The sequence below is a fragment of the Hemicordylus capensis genome, chromosome 4, assembly GCF_027244095.1.
Source record: "Hemicordylus capensis ecotype Gifberg chromosome 4, rHemCap1.1.pri, whole genome shotgun sequence".
NCBI lineage: Eukaryota > Metazoa > Chordata > Lepidosauria > Squamata > Cordylidae > Hemicordylus > Hemicordylus capensis.
This window is the reverse complement of record NC_069660.1, coordinates 61,465,059-61,480,603: the sequence shown is the minus strand read 5'-3', so window position 1 is coordinate 61,480,603 and position 15,545 is coordinate 61,465,059. Positions and strand designations below refer to the sequence as shown.

The 15,545-nt window shown below is 44.0% G+C and overlaps 1 protein-coding gene across 4 annotated transcripts in view; it reads right to left on the bottom strand.

Moving 5' to 3' along the window:
• LAMB3 (laminin subunit beta 3) overlaps positions 1-14,010 on the bottom strand; it is an 89,991-nt gene extending 75,981 nt beyond the window's left edge. Inside the window, exons 1-4 of one of the 4 annotated variants that reach the window (XM_053246838.1) lie at positions 13,960-14,010; positions 13,632-13,698; positions 11,822-11,861; positions 7,420-7,574 (exon numbers count right to left, since the gene is read on the bottom strand). In XM_053246838.1, the coding sequence (XP_053102813.1) occupies positions 7,420-7,574; positions 11,822-11,846 (180 nt within the window). In that variant the 5' untranslated portion in view covers positions 11,847-11,861; positions 13,632-13,698; positions 13,960-14,010. The other 3 variants (XM_053246839.1, XM_053246840.1, XM_053246842.1) reach the window with 3 other exon arrangements.
• Between the last annotated feature and the right edge of the window lie 1,535 nt (positions 14,011-15,545).

The following is a 15,545-nucleotide window of genomic DNA, read 5'->3' as shown; positions in this document are numbered from 1 at the left end:
ACAAAAACAAACAAGCTAAAGGACTGGATTTACCAGCAGCCAGGGAAACCTTCAAAGCAGTGAGCTTCTTCCATTCCCTCCTCTCCTGCCTGTAGCGTGTTTTGTTCCTACTGGCTGGAACAGCTGCTAGTCAGGCTGCTCCAGCCAATCTGATTCCTAGGGGGCTCCTCCTGGAACTGCCCCCAGGAAGAACTAAAATAATGGGTTATAATGCACTTCCTGGTTGCTTCAGGGAGTATATTTTTAATACATTTCCCCCTTCTTTCTGGAGGCAGTGCCAAGAGAAGTCCCCTAGGAATCAGATTGGCTGGAGTAGTTTGAGTAGCAGCTGTTCCTGTCAGTAAGACGAAAAGAGGAATTTTCAGGTAGAGGAGGAGGGGCTGGAGGAAGCTCTCTGCTCTGGAGGATTCCCTGGCTGCTGGTAAGTCAGATCTTTTATTAGCTTGTTTGTTCGGTGGGAGGGGAAATGCAGTCCCTACTTTCTCCTTTCTGTCTTGGTGACCAGGTTCTCCTTTGCCCCCCACTCCACTGCCCACCAGCTGCTAATGCTTCTGACTACAAGCTTGCCACAAAAGGAAAGCAGGCAATGGAGTGCATGCAGAGTGCATTATTCCAGATTACCAAAGCAGTTGAGCTAAACACATACATTCCAACATTTTGCAGAGGAAAACAGGACTATACTTCTCAGTATATTCTCAGGCCAGTTCTCAGGCCAAGGATTACTTCCCAAGCCCCCCACCCACTGTTATACATTGAAGAGTGGATTCCACTCACTGTATGTGGTTTGCTACGTAGTGCCTTAGTGCTGTGCACCCATTTACATGTAGGTACATTACAAACACGATGCACGCACCCACTCACCTGGAGATTCAGTTTCTAGAGATTCTGGAAGGGAGCTGAATCCTGAGGAATGACAACTCCAGCAACTCACGTGAAAAAAATTGGACAGAGGAAAGGGGGCAGCTAGGGGTATGAACAAAACTGGAAAACCTGGTTCGGTTCGAGTAGAACTGGACTTGAACTGAACCAGGACCAGTTTTGTGTACATGGAGCCAGGTCCCAGTCCGGCTCAAGTCTGAACTGGTTCGGGCCCAGCTTGAGGGAGCGATTTTTTTTATTTTTTTAGAATGCTTTTCAATGTATTCATAAATGATCTAGAAGTTGGGGTAAACAGCGACATAGCCAAATTTGCAGATGACACAAAACAATTTAGGGTAGTGAAATCCAAAACAGATTGCGAGGAGCTCCAAAAGGATCTCTCCAAAATGGGGGAGTGGGTGACAAAATGGCAGATGCAGTTTAATGTTAGCAAGTGTAAAGTGATGCATCTGGGCAAAAACCCCAGATTCATATATACACTGATGGGGTTTGAGCTGTCAGTGACTGACCAGGAGAGAGATTTTGGGGTCATGTTGGGCAGCTCATTGAAAGTGTTGACAGTTCATGGAAGCTATGAAAAAGGCAAATTCCATGCTTGGAATCATTAGGAAGGGGGTTGAAAATAAAACTGCTTATATCATCATACCCTTATACAAATCCATGGTGTGGCCACATTTGAAATACTGTGTACAGTTCTGGTTCCATACCTCCAAAATGACATTATAGAACTGGAGAATGTGCAGAAGAGGGCAACCAAGATGAGCAGGGGCCTAGAGCACCTTCCTTACAAGGTAAGTCTGCAACACCTGGGGCTTTTTAGTTTAGAAAACAGACTGAGGGGAGACATGATAAAATTATGCATGGTGTGGAGAGAGTGGAGAGAGAGAAATATTTCTAACACTAGAACCAGGGGTCATCCCATGAAACTGATTGCCAAGAAATTAAGGACCAACTAAAGGAAGTATTTTTTTCACACATCACAAAATTAATTTATGTAATTATCTGCCACAAGATGTGGTGACAGCCACTAGCCTGGATGGCTTTAAGGGCTTAGATAAATTCATGGAGGACAAATCTATCAATGGCTACTAGTATACTATATACTATAAGCTATCTCCAGTCTCAGAGGCAAGAATGCCTCTAAATACCAGTTGCAGGGGAGCAACAGCAGGGGAGAGGGCATGCCTTCACCTCTTGCCTTTGGGCTCCCCAAAGGCATCTGGTGGGGCGCTGTGTGAAACAGGATACTGGACTAGATAGGCCTTGGGCTTGATCCAGCAGGACTGTTCTTATGATCAAACTGTGGTTTGTTCAATTGTCTGAACCAGATCTATGTGTTAACCTCAGTTCCCAATTGGAGTTGTGAACTTTAGAAATCTTCTAATCCAACTCCCTGCTCAGTACAGTACTGCTCATCTATAAAACAGAAATATGAATAATGACCTATCTTACAGGGTCATTAGGAGGATGAATCAGACAATGATTTAAACCCCTTTGTTCAGTGTTACACATTATTAAGAGATTGTGTGTTTGCATGTGCAGACAAGCCAATGGGGACTTCTGGGAGGCTAGCATGAGTAATGTTTCCCTTCTGGATAACACTAACATCACCATCATTCCTTTTGAGGGGGTGCCCAAGCTGCAGAAGCTCCGAAAAAAAGAGCAAATATTGCCAACCTGTTGGACAACTGGAGCATATCTCTACTTACCTTTAAAAGTTTATCTTCATCTTGTTATGCTCTGTCTGAAAGTTGCAATGATTTACAACCTAGTCCTAACCCTGTTTACTCAGAAGTAAGTCACACCAAGTTCCCGAGGGCTTCCTTCCTGCTAGTAAGCATGCTTATGATGACAGCTAAGATGTATCTAGTCCCAGAAACATGACCTGTTCCTTGGCTTGCCCAGGGTATATACACCATTTTCTTATCCTGCATATCTCTGATGATAAAAGCATCTTCTCACTCTTTGTGATTATCATGCGCTAATAGCCCCCACACTGCCAGGCAAGATAATGATGAGAGTCAGCGGTCCTTGACCTAAGACAAACAACACCTTAATATCCAAGGCCTCACAAACCATAAACACTGAGAAAGTTGATTTGGCGAATTCAGGTATAAGCCTCCAAGATTATCTATCTCATCATGAAAAGCTGGAATAGTGAGAAGCACTTCAGACAAAGTTGAAAATGAAATATTTCAGTCATCCTGTTGCTTGTTTTTCTTTTTTCCAATAAATGTTGGGAGGTTTTAAAAACCCAATTATCCCATAAAATTGTAATCATTCTATCTTAAAGGCAACCAAGTGCAATCTACCTATCACAGAGGCACCGTTGCAGTATGGAAGGTGACATACTGGAAGGAGAAGCTAGATTTACGATCGAGTCGGCTCGATAAACTAATCTATCCCTAGTGTTGTAACTTCTTTTTTTTTGTAAGACTCCTATGCCTTTAACACATGAACCTGTTTGATGTATAGAGCAAAGATGGCAAATCTGTTGATGGACAATCCAGCTCTTCCTGGACTACAGCTCCCATAATGCCCAGCCACAATGTATTGGGAATGATGGGAGTTGAAGCACCGAAGGTTGACCACCTCTGCTATAGGGACCTTTCTCTCGATGCCTCCCAGATGACGACAACAATGGGGAAAGAGCCTTTTCAGTGGTGGTACCCTGACTGTGGAATGCTCTCTCTCTCTCTCGCTCTCCAAGGCTGCTCACTTGGAGCCTAGTCAAAGGAATTTCAGGCACCATGTCAAGACTTATTTTAATCACCCAAGCACTCAAGGATTTTTAGATGCTGTTGTATAGTAAGTTACGTTGTCTTCTACCTCTTTTAACTGGCTATTTTAATTGTTTTGTAGTTGTTGTTTAAATGCCTCGTAAATTGCTTTGAAAGCCTAGGTGAAACACAGGACCAATTTCAAAACAAAACAAAACAAGGCAACAGCTGCACAGCAGACAAATTCAACAGATGAACATGCTCCCATGACTGCACTGGTACGCCAGGAAAAGCTTCACCTACTGAACTCAAGGGTAGCTCCAGAGGGAGTGAAGTAGTTTGCCTCCTCTGCCTGCCCCTTCCATTTCTGTTTCAGATATCTGAAAGAGGAGAGGAGAGCTGGTCTTGTGGTAGCAAGCATGACTTGTCCCCATAGCTAAGCAGGGTCTGCCCTGGTTGCATCTGAATGGGAGACTTGATATGTGAGCACTGCAAGATATTCCCCGCAGGGGATGAAGCCGCTCTGGGAAGAGCAGAAGGTTTCAAGTTCCCTCCCTGGCTTCTCCAAGATAGGGCTGAGAGAGATTCCTGCCTGCAACCTTGGAGAAGCCACTGCCAGTCTGTGAAGACAATACTGAGCTAGATAGACCAATGGTCTGACTCAGTATATGGCAGTTTTCTATGTTCCTAACATGTGGGACCCAGCTCACCTGTCTAGAAATGCACTTTGCCCCTTCTGTCACCCTCCTTCAGATTTTTGTCTACCGCTGCTAACTCTTGCCTGTCCCAAAGCTGTTAAACCTTCCTGAAAAACAAGCAACAATCCTAGTGGCCCTGCCTCAGCAATCCAAGGCAACACATATATGCATGTCAATGCAAACTTCGATGGAACCAGGATATGATGCTGAACAAGCGAGGTTGTGAGATCAAGCTCCTCCAAACTGCCCTGTTTTGTATAAGTTGTTGCAATGGAGGCAGGCTGCACTTTGCCTAGTCCTGGGCGACAGCCTGTCACTGTGGGGGAACAAAGTATAAAGGTTAGAAGGAAGCCTAGCCAAAGCAGAGGCAGCAGACAAGGGACTCGGGGCTGGAGTGCCTCCATCAGCAAGCAAGGAACTTCTTAGCATTGCAAAAGAGCGCACTTTGGGACATTTCTGATTGGCACTAGACTCAGACAGTACACACTGGCCAGCGGGGCAGAGTGTGGGGAAAGAGCAAGAGGGAAAGCAAGCAAAGTCCCTCCTCCCATACCCTGTGCAGAGGTTGCAAAAAATGGACTTGAAAACTTTCCACCATTTGGCACAAAACTGGGAATGTGACACACAGCCTCATTACAATCACGTACCAGACAGCTTGTGAGTGAAAGCTGGGAACAACATGAAGGGACCCATATACCACTGATTCTGAACGAATTGCACCAGCTGCCGATATGCTTCCGAGCGAAATACAAACTGCTTGTCATTACCTATAAAGCCCTGAATGGCTTAAGTCCGGGATATTTAAGAGACCACCTCCTTTGTCATGAACCTTGCTGCCTATTAAGTTAATCTGGGGAGGTCCGGTTGCGGTTGCCACTGGCTCATTTGGAGGTGTCTTGGGGCTGGGCCTTCTCTGTGGCCGCCCCAGGGCTTTGGAATGCACTCCCTGTCAAGATAAGAGCTTCTCCACACTTGATTGCTTTAAAAAAGACCCTTAAGACACACCTGTTTTCTCAGGCTTTTAATTAAAATTAATTATCCCATGAAATTATTTTAATTGTTTCACTCTGTGAATTGTTTTTGATTATTTTTATTCTACAAAAGTGTTTTAATTGTTTGCTTTTGTTTTTATATTATAATTTGGATTGTGTACACTGCCTAGAGATGTCTTGTGAAAGCTGGTCTTGTGCTGCTCTTGTGGCAGCAACCATGCATTGTCCCCTTGCTAAGCAAGGTTCACCCTGGTTTTCATTTGAATGGGAGATTACATGCATGAGCACTGGAAGATGTTCCCCTTAGGGGATGGGGCCACTCTGGGAAGAGCATTTGCATGCAGAAGTTCCCAAGTTCCCTCACGGGCATCTCCAAGACAGGGCTGAAAGAGATTCCTGCCTGCAACCATGGAGAAGCCGCTGCCAGTCTGTGTAGACAACTCTGAGCTAGATGGGCCAATGGTCTGACTCGGTATAAGGCAGCTACCTATGTTCCTATGTATATATCAGGCAGAATATAAATATGATAAATAATAATCAATAAATGAAATAACGAGCCGGGTCTCACAATCCGTGAGACCCAGTTTCTTTGGGTGAGCAGGGAGAGCAGGCTAAGCCCGCTCTCCCCACTCACGAGCAGAGAGGGATCCCTGGGTGTCCAGATCGGCCGCCCACACGATTGCTGGCTCCGAGATGGAGCTGGCGGGGGTTGGGAAGCTCGGGGGCCGCGTGGCCCCTGGAAGCCCCAGTATGCCCTGCACGAGCGCGCAGGGCATACTGGGGAGACCTCCCGAGTCGGGAAGCGGCTTTTCACCTCCCCTCTGGGGGTCTACTTGTGAGTAGGCATGGCACGAAGCCACACTGCAGCTACTCACGGTTTTGAAAAACAGGTTTGCAGAGCACTCGCTCCGCAAACCTGGTTTGGGGGCAGGGATTCTTGAGCGGGTTACCCGCTTTAGAACCACCGGGCTCACAGCCAACCCAGTAGTTCTAATGATCTACAGAAATCGGGCTAGGCTCTCCTAGCCTGATTTTTGCAGATCGTCAGAATAGCCCCAACAAGTGAAACTGTTCTCAGTTTGGATTCCCTCATTGCACTGACTCATGCTGTGCATCTGACAAGCAGGAGAGCTTAGTAGTGAATACTAAGTGCGGACATGGTTGTCATATCACTGTTCCTCAAACCCAGGCAGCCTAATCTGAATGTTATGCAAATTGCTTCTTCGTATGCAAGGTAAGCACATTAATATGGCCATTTGCCACAAAGTTGCTTAGGGTTTGCCCCTAGCATGCATCACAAAAGTGGCGCAAGGAAGAGCAGACAAAAGGTGCCACAAGATCTGCTCCTGTCATGCCTCACTCATACATTCTGCCTGGCCTTCTGTTCTGAGCCTGAGAACACATCAAAGCATGTTTGTGAGAAGTGTGGCAGGCTGGTGTGTACTCTCCTTACATCTGCTGCTCCATTAATATATGGCTCTTCACCTGCTTCTCAATGATCCATTTAAAAGATAAAAGACTTGCTGACATCCTGACTAAGGAAGCACCAAGGATCAGGATTACACTGCTTCTAGACTAACAGCACCAGCACTCACACAGGGGTGGGGTGGTTTTTGAAGACCCCCAGGAAGCTGTCTGTGCCCCCTGAAAATAAGTACCTGAGAGCTGTGTAGCCCCTAGGGACATATTTTTGAGTGGCACATAGGGCTTCCTGGAGGAGATCTTCAATTATTACCCCTCCTATGTGAGTTAGGCTTGGAAGCAGTGTTATTCTTTTGATCCTTTCACTGCCTGCACTGGTGCTTCCCTAGTCAGCCATGGTGTATATGAAGTGTGATAAAACTCGCTGCAACTGGACATGCCATATTCAGGCAAGGTGAGGAAACGGATGTCCTTAACTTTTTGTGGAGACATATGTACACTGGAGGCTCATTTAGTATATACCTGGAGACTCATGGAATATGGCACAATTGAGCAGAGAACATCCATCCATTGTGCCCTCCTGGCATTTAATTCTGCGATGTCAGAAACATCCTTTCTAATCTGTTCAATTACAATTACAAAACTACTGCCAGAACTGCTAAACATGTGCCTTCCTTATATAGATCAAGATACTGGTCTTATACATACTTCCCCATATGGCGTACAGTACGTTTCAGGTCTGACAAGTCCACACGTGGAGGAGGCTTTCAAATGATGGATTCTCCCTACGAGGAGGTCTTGGACAGGTGGATAGCAAGCACCATATGAGCAGGTACTCTGTGCAGCCAGGAGATATGGAAAAGCTAGGATGAAACAAGAACTGGACTTCAATACATGCCATTTACAAGGATGAAGGAGAACACAAAGGCCAACATTGTTCAAGGCAATGTATATGTGGTATTTTAACAGAAGTGACTAGGAATGACATAAAAGCTGATGTCGGGAACTTGCTAAGTGACTGAGCTAGAAATCAGCAAGTCCCTAGCTTGAGCCTTAGCTCAGCCATGAACTCACTGGCTGGTAAGTTACTCTCTCAGCCTCAGCACTGCCCCACTACCTGGAACAGGAGTTTGATAACAACACCATAATGCATAAAAAGAGTCTTGAGGCACCTAAAATTTATGTATTTGTTGAATTTATATACTGAGGTGAGTCTCACGATCAGTGAGAATCGCCAGAAAGAGGTTTCTTCCCCGGAGACAAGCAGGCAGGAAGCCCTGGGCAGCTGGATCAGCCACCCACAAGACTGCCAGCTCCGTTACGGAGCTGGTGGGGGCTGCGGGGATCGGGGGCTGTGCAGTCCCCAGATGTTCCAGGATGCCCCACGTGAGTGTGTGGGGCAAACTGGAGAGACCCCCGAGCCCAGGAGGTTGCTTGCAAGCCTCCCGGCCAGGAGTCTCCTCGAAGTTGCCACAGTGCAGAGCCACACCACGGCAACACATGACCAAAAAACCCAGGTTAGCAGAGCACTCACTCCACTAACCTGGGCTAAGGGGAGGGGGAATTAGCAGGGTTTGCTGTCAGGAGCCACATGGCTCCCGTTGCAGTGCATGACCGCCAAAAAACTTTTTGGCGGTCGTGAGAATCGCCTCATTGGCTTTTGCCAGAGCATCTAAGGTGGCTTAATTATTTAAATACTAAACCAAAAACAATAAAATAAATGTTACCAAAGATAAAAAGAGTGCCTCAAGCCCCCAGTGGTCTCCTCGGGAGCTGAAAATATGAGCTCCCCTGTCCTGTCCTGGGCTCTCTTCTTCTACCTTCCCCTCTTCTCCATGAAGCACTCTCTGGGAAGGTGGGGGAACAACTGCCTCAACAGTTCTCTCAGGCCAGGGCTGAGCCCTGCAGACGCTGATGATGAGCTTTCATGGACTACCACCATTGTAATGACATATTACAATATGTGGGGGGTTTTAAAGATAGCCGCTGAAGAAGACCAATTTCAGTCTAAATGTGTTTGGCATAACTACAAGATGGACATCCAGTTTTTCAATTAAAATGCAACACTGCAATCCTATATCTCTCCCATCCGTACACAGCATGAATCACACTTTGGATATCAATCATTGGATCTAATTTTTTCAATTGGACAGACATATAGTGATAACTTTTATGAGATCTCATTGATTATTATTTGTAAATCTTGTTGTGATGCATGGACATAATTTTATTAATTTTGATCAATTATTCCTTATGTAGTTAAGATAGTTTTTAATTATATAGCTTTATTATTGGTATCATATTAAAACATTGGAATACAGTATTTGGATTCTTTGCTATTGTGATATTATCAAATCCACTTAAGGTTTAGCATTTTCTTCTGCCCCTGTGAATAGCCTCAATATTGAACTACACAATCTGATTACATATGTTAGTTATATGCTAGCAGAGCTGTACAAAGCAGCCCCACTTTGCTTTGGAGACTGCTTTGGATCCAGTTCAGGGGGATCCTGCTTTGCTTCAGGCCAAACCCTTCAGACCTCTAAAGCAAAGCATCAGTGCTTTGGCCCAGCCCCTAAAACTACTTACAGAAGAACCAAGCAGGGGACAGACCAATTTCCTCTATCTTTTCTCTCTGCTGTAGAAAGCAGGCAACCATCTTCTATAGCTTGACTTCTAAAATTTCATTTCCCCCCCTTCCTTTGGAGTCTGGGAATGGTCCAGGTGCTTCTGGGATTTGTAGTTTTTTTCTGAGACTGTGGGCCATTGTTGCAGCTTTAGAAAATACTACAAATTCAGGAGCAGCCACACCATTCCCAGGACTCCAGGGGAAGAAAAAACATTTAATGTGAAAAGTCAAGCTGCAGGACATGGTTTCCTATTCTCTCTCTCCCCCTAAATATACTTACAGACTAGATGGGGCAGGAGACAGGCCACTTTCCTCTGTCTTTGCTCTTAACCATAAGGGAGTAGTAGACAATCATCTTCTGCAGCTTGACTTTGAAAACTACATTTCCACCCTCCCAGAGTCCTAGGAAGACTGAGGCCCCTACTGCAGCCTCAGAAAAGACTAAAAATCCCACGGGCTCGCATGCCATTTCAGACTAGAGGGGAAGGGGATGTGATTTTAAAAGTCAAGCTGTGGAAGATGGCTGCTGGCTTCCTCACAGCTGGGAGCAAAGGTAGAAGAAAGCAGCCTGTTTCCTGCACCATGTCTTGGTCCTGTAAGTCGTTTTAGGGGTGGGGTAGGGCTGAAGGGATTAAGCCAATTTGCTTTGCTTCAGGCCAATGCCGAATAGGTCCCTGAAACTTCGCACAGCCCTATATGCTATGTTTAAGTGTTGTACACATGTCCAATACAACTGCTGTATTTTTTCCTTTTATCTGATAGGAGTCACATGGTGGCCATTGCCTTGCTGAACACAGTGGGGACAAATCCTGTTGGACACATGCACCTTTACTTCTTCAGTTAAAGTCAATATTGAGAAAATGATGTCACAGGAGCATATTTTCTGAAGGCACAAAATAGACAGGCTCATTGAATCATTCTCTAAAATAATATTGCTTTTTTATTCCTCAGATGCATGAACTGAATCCTCACGAAGCAGGGCACACGCACAAAGGTGTGTGTGTGTGGTTTGCAGCATCTGAAGCTGAACAATATGCACCAGCTATTTGGAACTGTGTTGAGGTGGCCATTTTCAGTGGCCATCTCCGTGTGGTATTGCATGTTTCCAGTGTGGGGTGGGGGGCTCATTTATGGGAAGCAGAACCCTGTACTGCTCCAGAGGTAGCTGGGAAGGTGTGCAGGAAGCACCAGGGAGTGTGTGTACAGAGAATGCGGGCAAGTGTATAGTCCTTTCAAGGGCTTTCCCATTGAATTCTATGAGGAAGGGGCTATACCTCCCAGTGTTCCCTGCTCATACTTCTTGGTGCTCTCTGCATGTTCGCCTAGTCACCGCTGAAGCAATATGGGTCTGATTCCTGTAAAGGGGCACACAGTACTGTGTGGAAAGCCATGCTGGGAGCACCTGCTTCTGCATGGTTCCAAAGAGTTGGTACATATTATTTGGCTTCAGACACTATGAAGCACTGCTCTGATGGGTATATGAAAAGAATTGAAAAATGAGAGGAGGGAATGTCTAATGGCAGGAAATGCAAGAGGCATAGATGTCTTGTAATAAGCATGATGGTCATTCACAGTAGTAGTAATTCATACATGTGGTGAGCCAGCGTGGTGTAGTGGTTAGAGTGCTGGACTAGGACCGGGGAGACCCAAGTTCACATCCCCATTCAACCATGATACTAGCTGGGTGACTCTGGGCCAGTCACTTCTCTCTCAGCCTAACCTACTTCACAGGGTTGTTCTGAGGAGAAACTTAAGTATGTAGTACACCGCTCTGGGCTCCTTGGAGGAAGAGCGGGATATAACATGTTAATAATAATAATAATAATAATAATAATAATAACAATAATAGTTTTTAAGGTACCACAAGAGTCTTTGCTGTTTTTTGCTACCGCTGTGGATTAGGCAAGTCACTTTTCCTCAGTTCCCCATCTGCAATGTGGGGATAGTAAGACTGCCCTACCTTAGAAAATTGTTGAAAAGATTACTGAGATTGTGTGAAGCACTTTGAATATTTTAAAATGCTGTACAAATACTAAGCCAGGGATAGGCAATCTTGGCTCTGCAGCTGTTGTTGAACTATAACAGCCATCTTCCCCAGCCACAATTTATTATGACTGGGTATGATGGGAGTTGTAGTTCAACAACAGCTGGAGGTTACCTACCCCGTACTAAGTGTGTGTGTGTGTGTGTGTGTGTGTGTGTGTGTGTGTGTGTGTTTTAACCTGGCTATATCTTTTTACTAATTCCTACAGATATTCAGGTGTGGCAGCCCCATTAGCATCAAGCAATTCCTGTGAGCAGTCTTGGTAGAAGGTGTATTATTTTCTTACAGATATTATATACATCTTTGAACAACAAAATTTACTTCTAAATTTGGCCTCCTCTCTCTCTCTCTCTCTCTCTCACACACACACACACACACACACACACACACACACACACACACAGAGTTAGCTGTATGCTTAAGACAGGAAGACTTACCCAGAAGAACAAGAAACGTCCACATGATGATGGAATTCACCTGAAGTAAACAGAAAACATGAATTCGGCGGCACAGATGGTAACAAGGAAAAGAACAAATTACCAGCACTTTAACTCCTCCCTCAGCATCAGTTTTCCAATACTGGTTTGCAACCATTATATTATGTCACTATGATTGCAGCTACATTGTAGAAAAGTGCAGATCCAATGTGACACAAAGCTGATGGGAGGGACAAATGCCACTTACTTTCCCTAGCCATCTCAGGGCTCTCCATTACCTTCAGTGAAGGGATGGGAAATGTACCATATGCAGAACTGTATCGTTCACTGAAGAGAATGGGAAAATGCACTCATGCTTAAAATGTGTGTGCTTCAGAGAAGTGGAGAGGACAAATTTCTGGAAAATTTCCCCTTACTTTATTTTCCATGGAAATTGTTTCCATTTCTAAAATTCTACTTGACTACTTTTGAGATACAGTGAGGGGAAATTAATATGGTGAAGGTGCTTTGGTCACTCTATAAAAAGATCAAACAATATATATGCCAAACCAGATCATAATCTAAATGGACAATGTATATAGTAATTTTTAAATGGTGATTTTTTGTTGTTGTTGTTTTTAGGGAGGGGGGCAAGTGAGGGGGCCAATTGCACAGGAAATGTTTCCAGAAAAAAATCCAATTCAAAATTTTCTGGAAAATCCACATATCTCATTGCTGAATTTGGACCTACATGGAGTTCTGGATTATCATCTTTCTTTTTAAAATTAGGAATGGTGTGTCATGGGACGACTCATGCCCAGCACTACAGAGGCCAACATTACAGAGTCCAACCCAATGGACCAACCTAATGCACCAACAATCAAATATGCCTATGCTGCAGATTGTACACTTTGGCTACACTTTGGCTATGCACACTTTCCAAAGAGTAATGCCCACTGAGTACAGTGGAACTTACTTCTGACTAAACATGCATAGATTTGCACTGTTGTGGTTTAACACACATCTAGTATATTACTGACCCACAACATAGCACTAATCAGATAGTCCCCTTATAAATCTATGAACATCCTATCCAAAGCTAGGCCAAGACTATGAACAGCCTCCTTTTCACCACCAGCCCCATTTGTGTAAGACAACAGAAGATTCCAAAATAAGGGCATTTATAATTGTATTCTACAGCTTCAGGACTCACTTATTCTCAGTTAACTTCTGAACCATGTGCTTTTGCTTGAAATCTCTTTGAATAAATAAATATCAACATACAAAGATAGGGCTTTCGCTGAAGCACTAATTAGCTGCAGTTTAGCTATTTTGTTCTATTTGCTCCAGGGAACAAAAGAAGTGCTAAATGTCAACAGAAGCCTTGGAGGACCTGATTATTCAGAGATTACCTGTGGCGCAGTACTATCTAAATCAAGCTACATATACACAGCACTGATTCCACAAATGTGGATTAATCAAGCCTGTTAGCCAATTTCTACTTGATTGCAGCACGTACAATTCCGCCCCCCTTCCCCCTGTCTGTTGGTAAGTGTGTGTGTGGGTGTAACACACATTGTTCCAAGATTAAAATTCCCATCAAAATAACTGAATAATTCCCTGTAGGTAACCAAATCTCCACAATCACAAATTGATATTGCCTATTATAAGCACAGCAGAGATCCCTCAGCTCATATTAAGACATTCTCAGACACAGATGCTGTGCTAAAGGCGATGATTTGCAGCACAAAATTCCCATTTCAGAGAACCTACCTGCTCTGCACTGGATATCCCTTCCTCTCGCTTACTGAGGTCAACCTGAATCCCTTACCTGGTCTCCTGAGCCGTTGTCTTTCGCTCTCCGTTTTAAAACATGCCTCACCTGGGGAAGTAAGTTCCTGTGGGTGTAGTAATAATGATAAAGGAGTGATTCAATGATCTCTTCAGACAGACACACCCTTTTACAGTATAACTCATTATGCCTCCTAGACAGTGAGCACTACCTGAGACACAGGTCACTTTATGGTGATATGAGCAGGGGATCCTTTCATTCACAAAGAAAGCAGCAGTCCTGGGCAGCTTTCTGGGAGCAAGTCCCAATGAACTTAGTTTAAGCATGTACCATAAGAAATAGACGTATATTCAAGGAAATGCAATACCGTTCTTTTTCATCTGAGAGAGAGCCAGTTGGTTTTGCTTCGTTGTACCCACATCAGGGAAAATGCACATGGCAAGAGGAAATCACTTTTCATACCAATGTTGTTTTCTTAAAGCCATATCAGGCTTTCTTCAGGCAAAGGCTACAGAACAAAATATAATAAAAGGAATTATGTCATCATTTGGTGTATCTTATAAGATACTGCTCCACTGCCTATGAAAGTTGTATTTCTTTAGATGACTCAATAATCAATTTTTATTTATTTCATTTTTTATTGCAGCCTTCCTCCAAGGAGCTGAATGTCATTTCTAGTTAATTAGCTTTACTTGGGATAATGATGCAATTACTCAGGGTAATGATCCTGACTACCAATGAACATCCTTGGAAATGATGTTCTCATTCTTACTGTGTTATGCAAAGGATAAAAGAGCCCTGTCCACAGGTGAATTCATTTATCCTGTAGAACAGATATAGATAATGGCTGTAACCCATACCAAGATCTATACATAAAGTATGAGATTTTAATAGACATGCATGTCAGTGCTGGAGCAGATGAGTTGTGTGTAGTTTTTCATGAAACAAGAAAAATAAACAAAGGTGATAGTGGGCTGGTTCAAATGTACTGTGGAACCATAGTTAAGCCTGGGCCCACACAATATCCCCAAGGCTCCAGAGCACATGCTCCTCTTTCTCTTGCCCATGCAAGCATCTATTTCTTGGTTAAAATTACCTCAGCTAACTTGGCAAAGAGGCACCTTTTAACGTGGTGATTCTCTTTATTTAGCAGGGGCAGAGCAAGTGGCCCTATCCATCCTCAGCACAGCAGCATCCAGTCTATCTTGTGTTTCTTTTTAGATTGTGGGTCCGTTGGGGACAGGGATCCATCTTATTTATTTATTATTTCTCTGTGTAAACTACCCTGAGCCGTTTTTTGAAGGGCGGTATAGAAATCGAATAAATAAATAATAAAATAAACCAAGATACGCTGTAACAGCCAAACCAACCAAACAGTTTATTCTAACCTACTTACTTGAAATAAACTGCAGTCTTTAATGCTTCAAACCTTGGGTATCAATCACTGATTTTTTTCCTAGTAAGTAGGTTAGAATAACCCAAGATTGGTCAGTTCAGGTTTCATGACAGACCTTATTCTTCTAATCTGATCAGAAGTAGCTGCTCACACAGGCATGGGAGGGAGTTCTAATGAGGCTTGGGGATGTCACGTGGCATCAAGCATAGCTGCAGTTCCATGTCATGGCTGAACTAGCCCATTTGAATTATTATTATTATTATTATTATTATTATTATTATTATTAATTTGATTTCTATACCGCCCTTCCAAAAATGGCTCAGAGCGGTTTACACAGAGAAATAATAAATAAATAAGATGGATCCCTGTCCCCAAAGGGCTCACAATCTGAAAAGAAACATAAAATAGACACCAGCAACAGTCACTGGAAGTACTGTGCTGGGGGTAGATAGGGCCAGTTACTCTCCCCCTGCTAAATAAAGAGGATCACCACGGTAAAAGGTGCCCAGATAGCAGGGGCAAACTGATAGGGCCGTTTGAATGCCATGGTGGGGCAT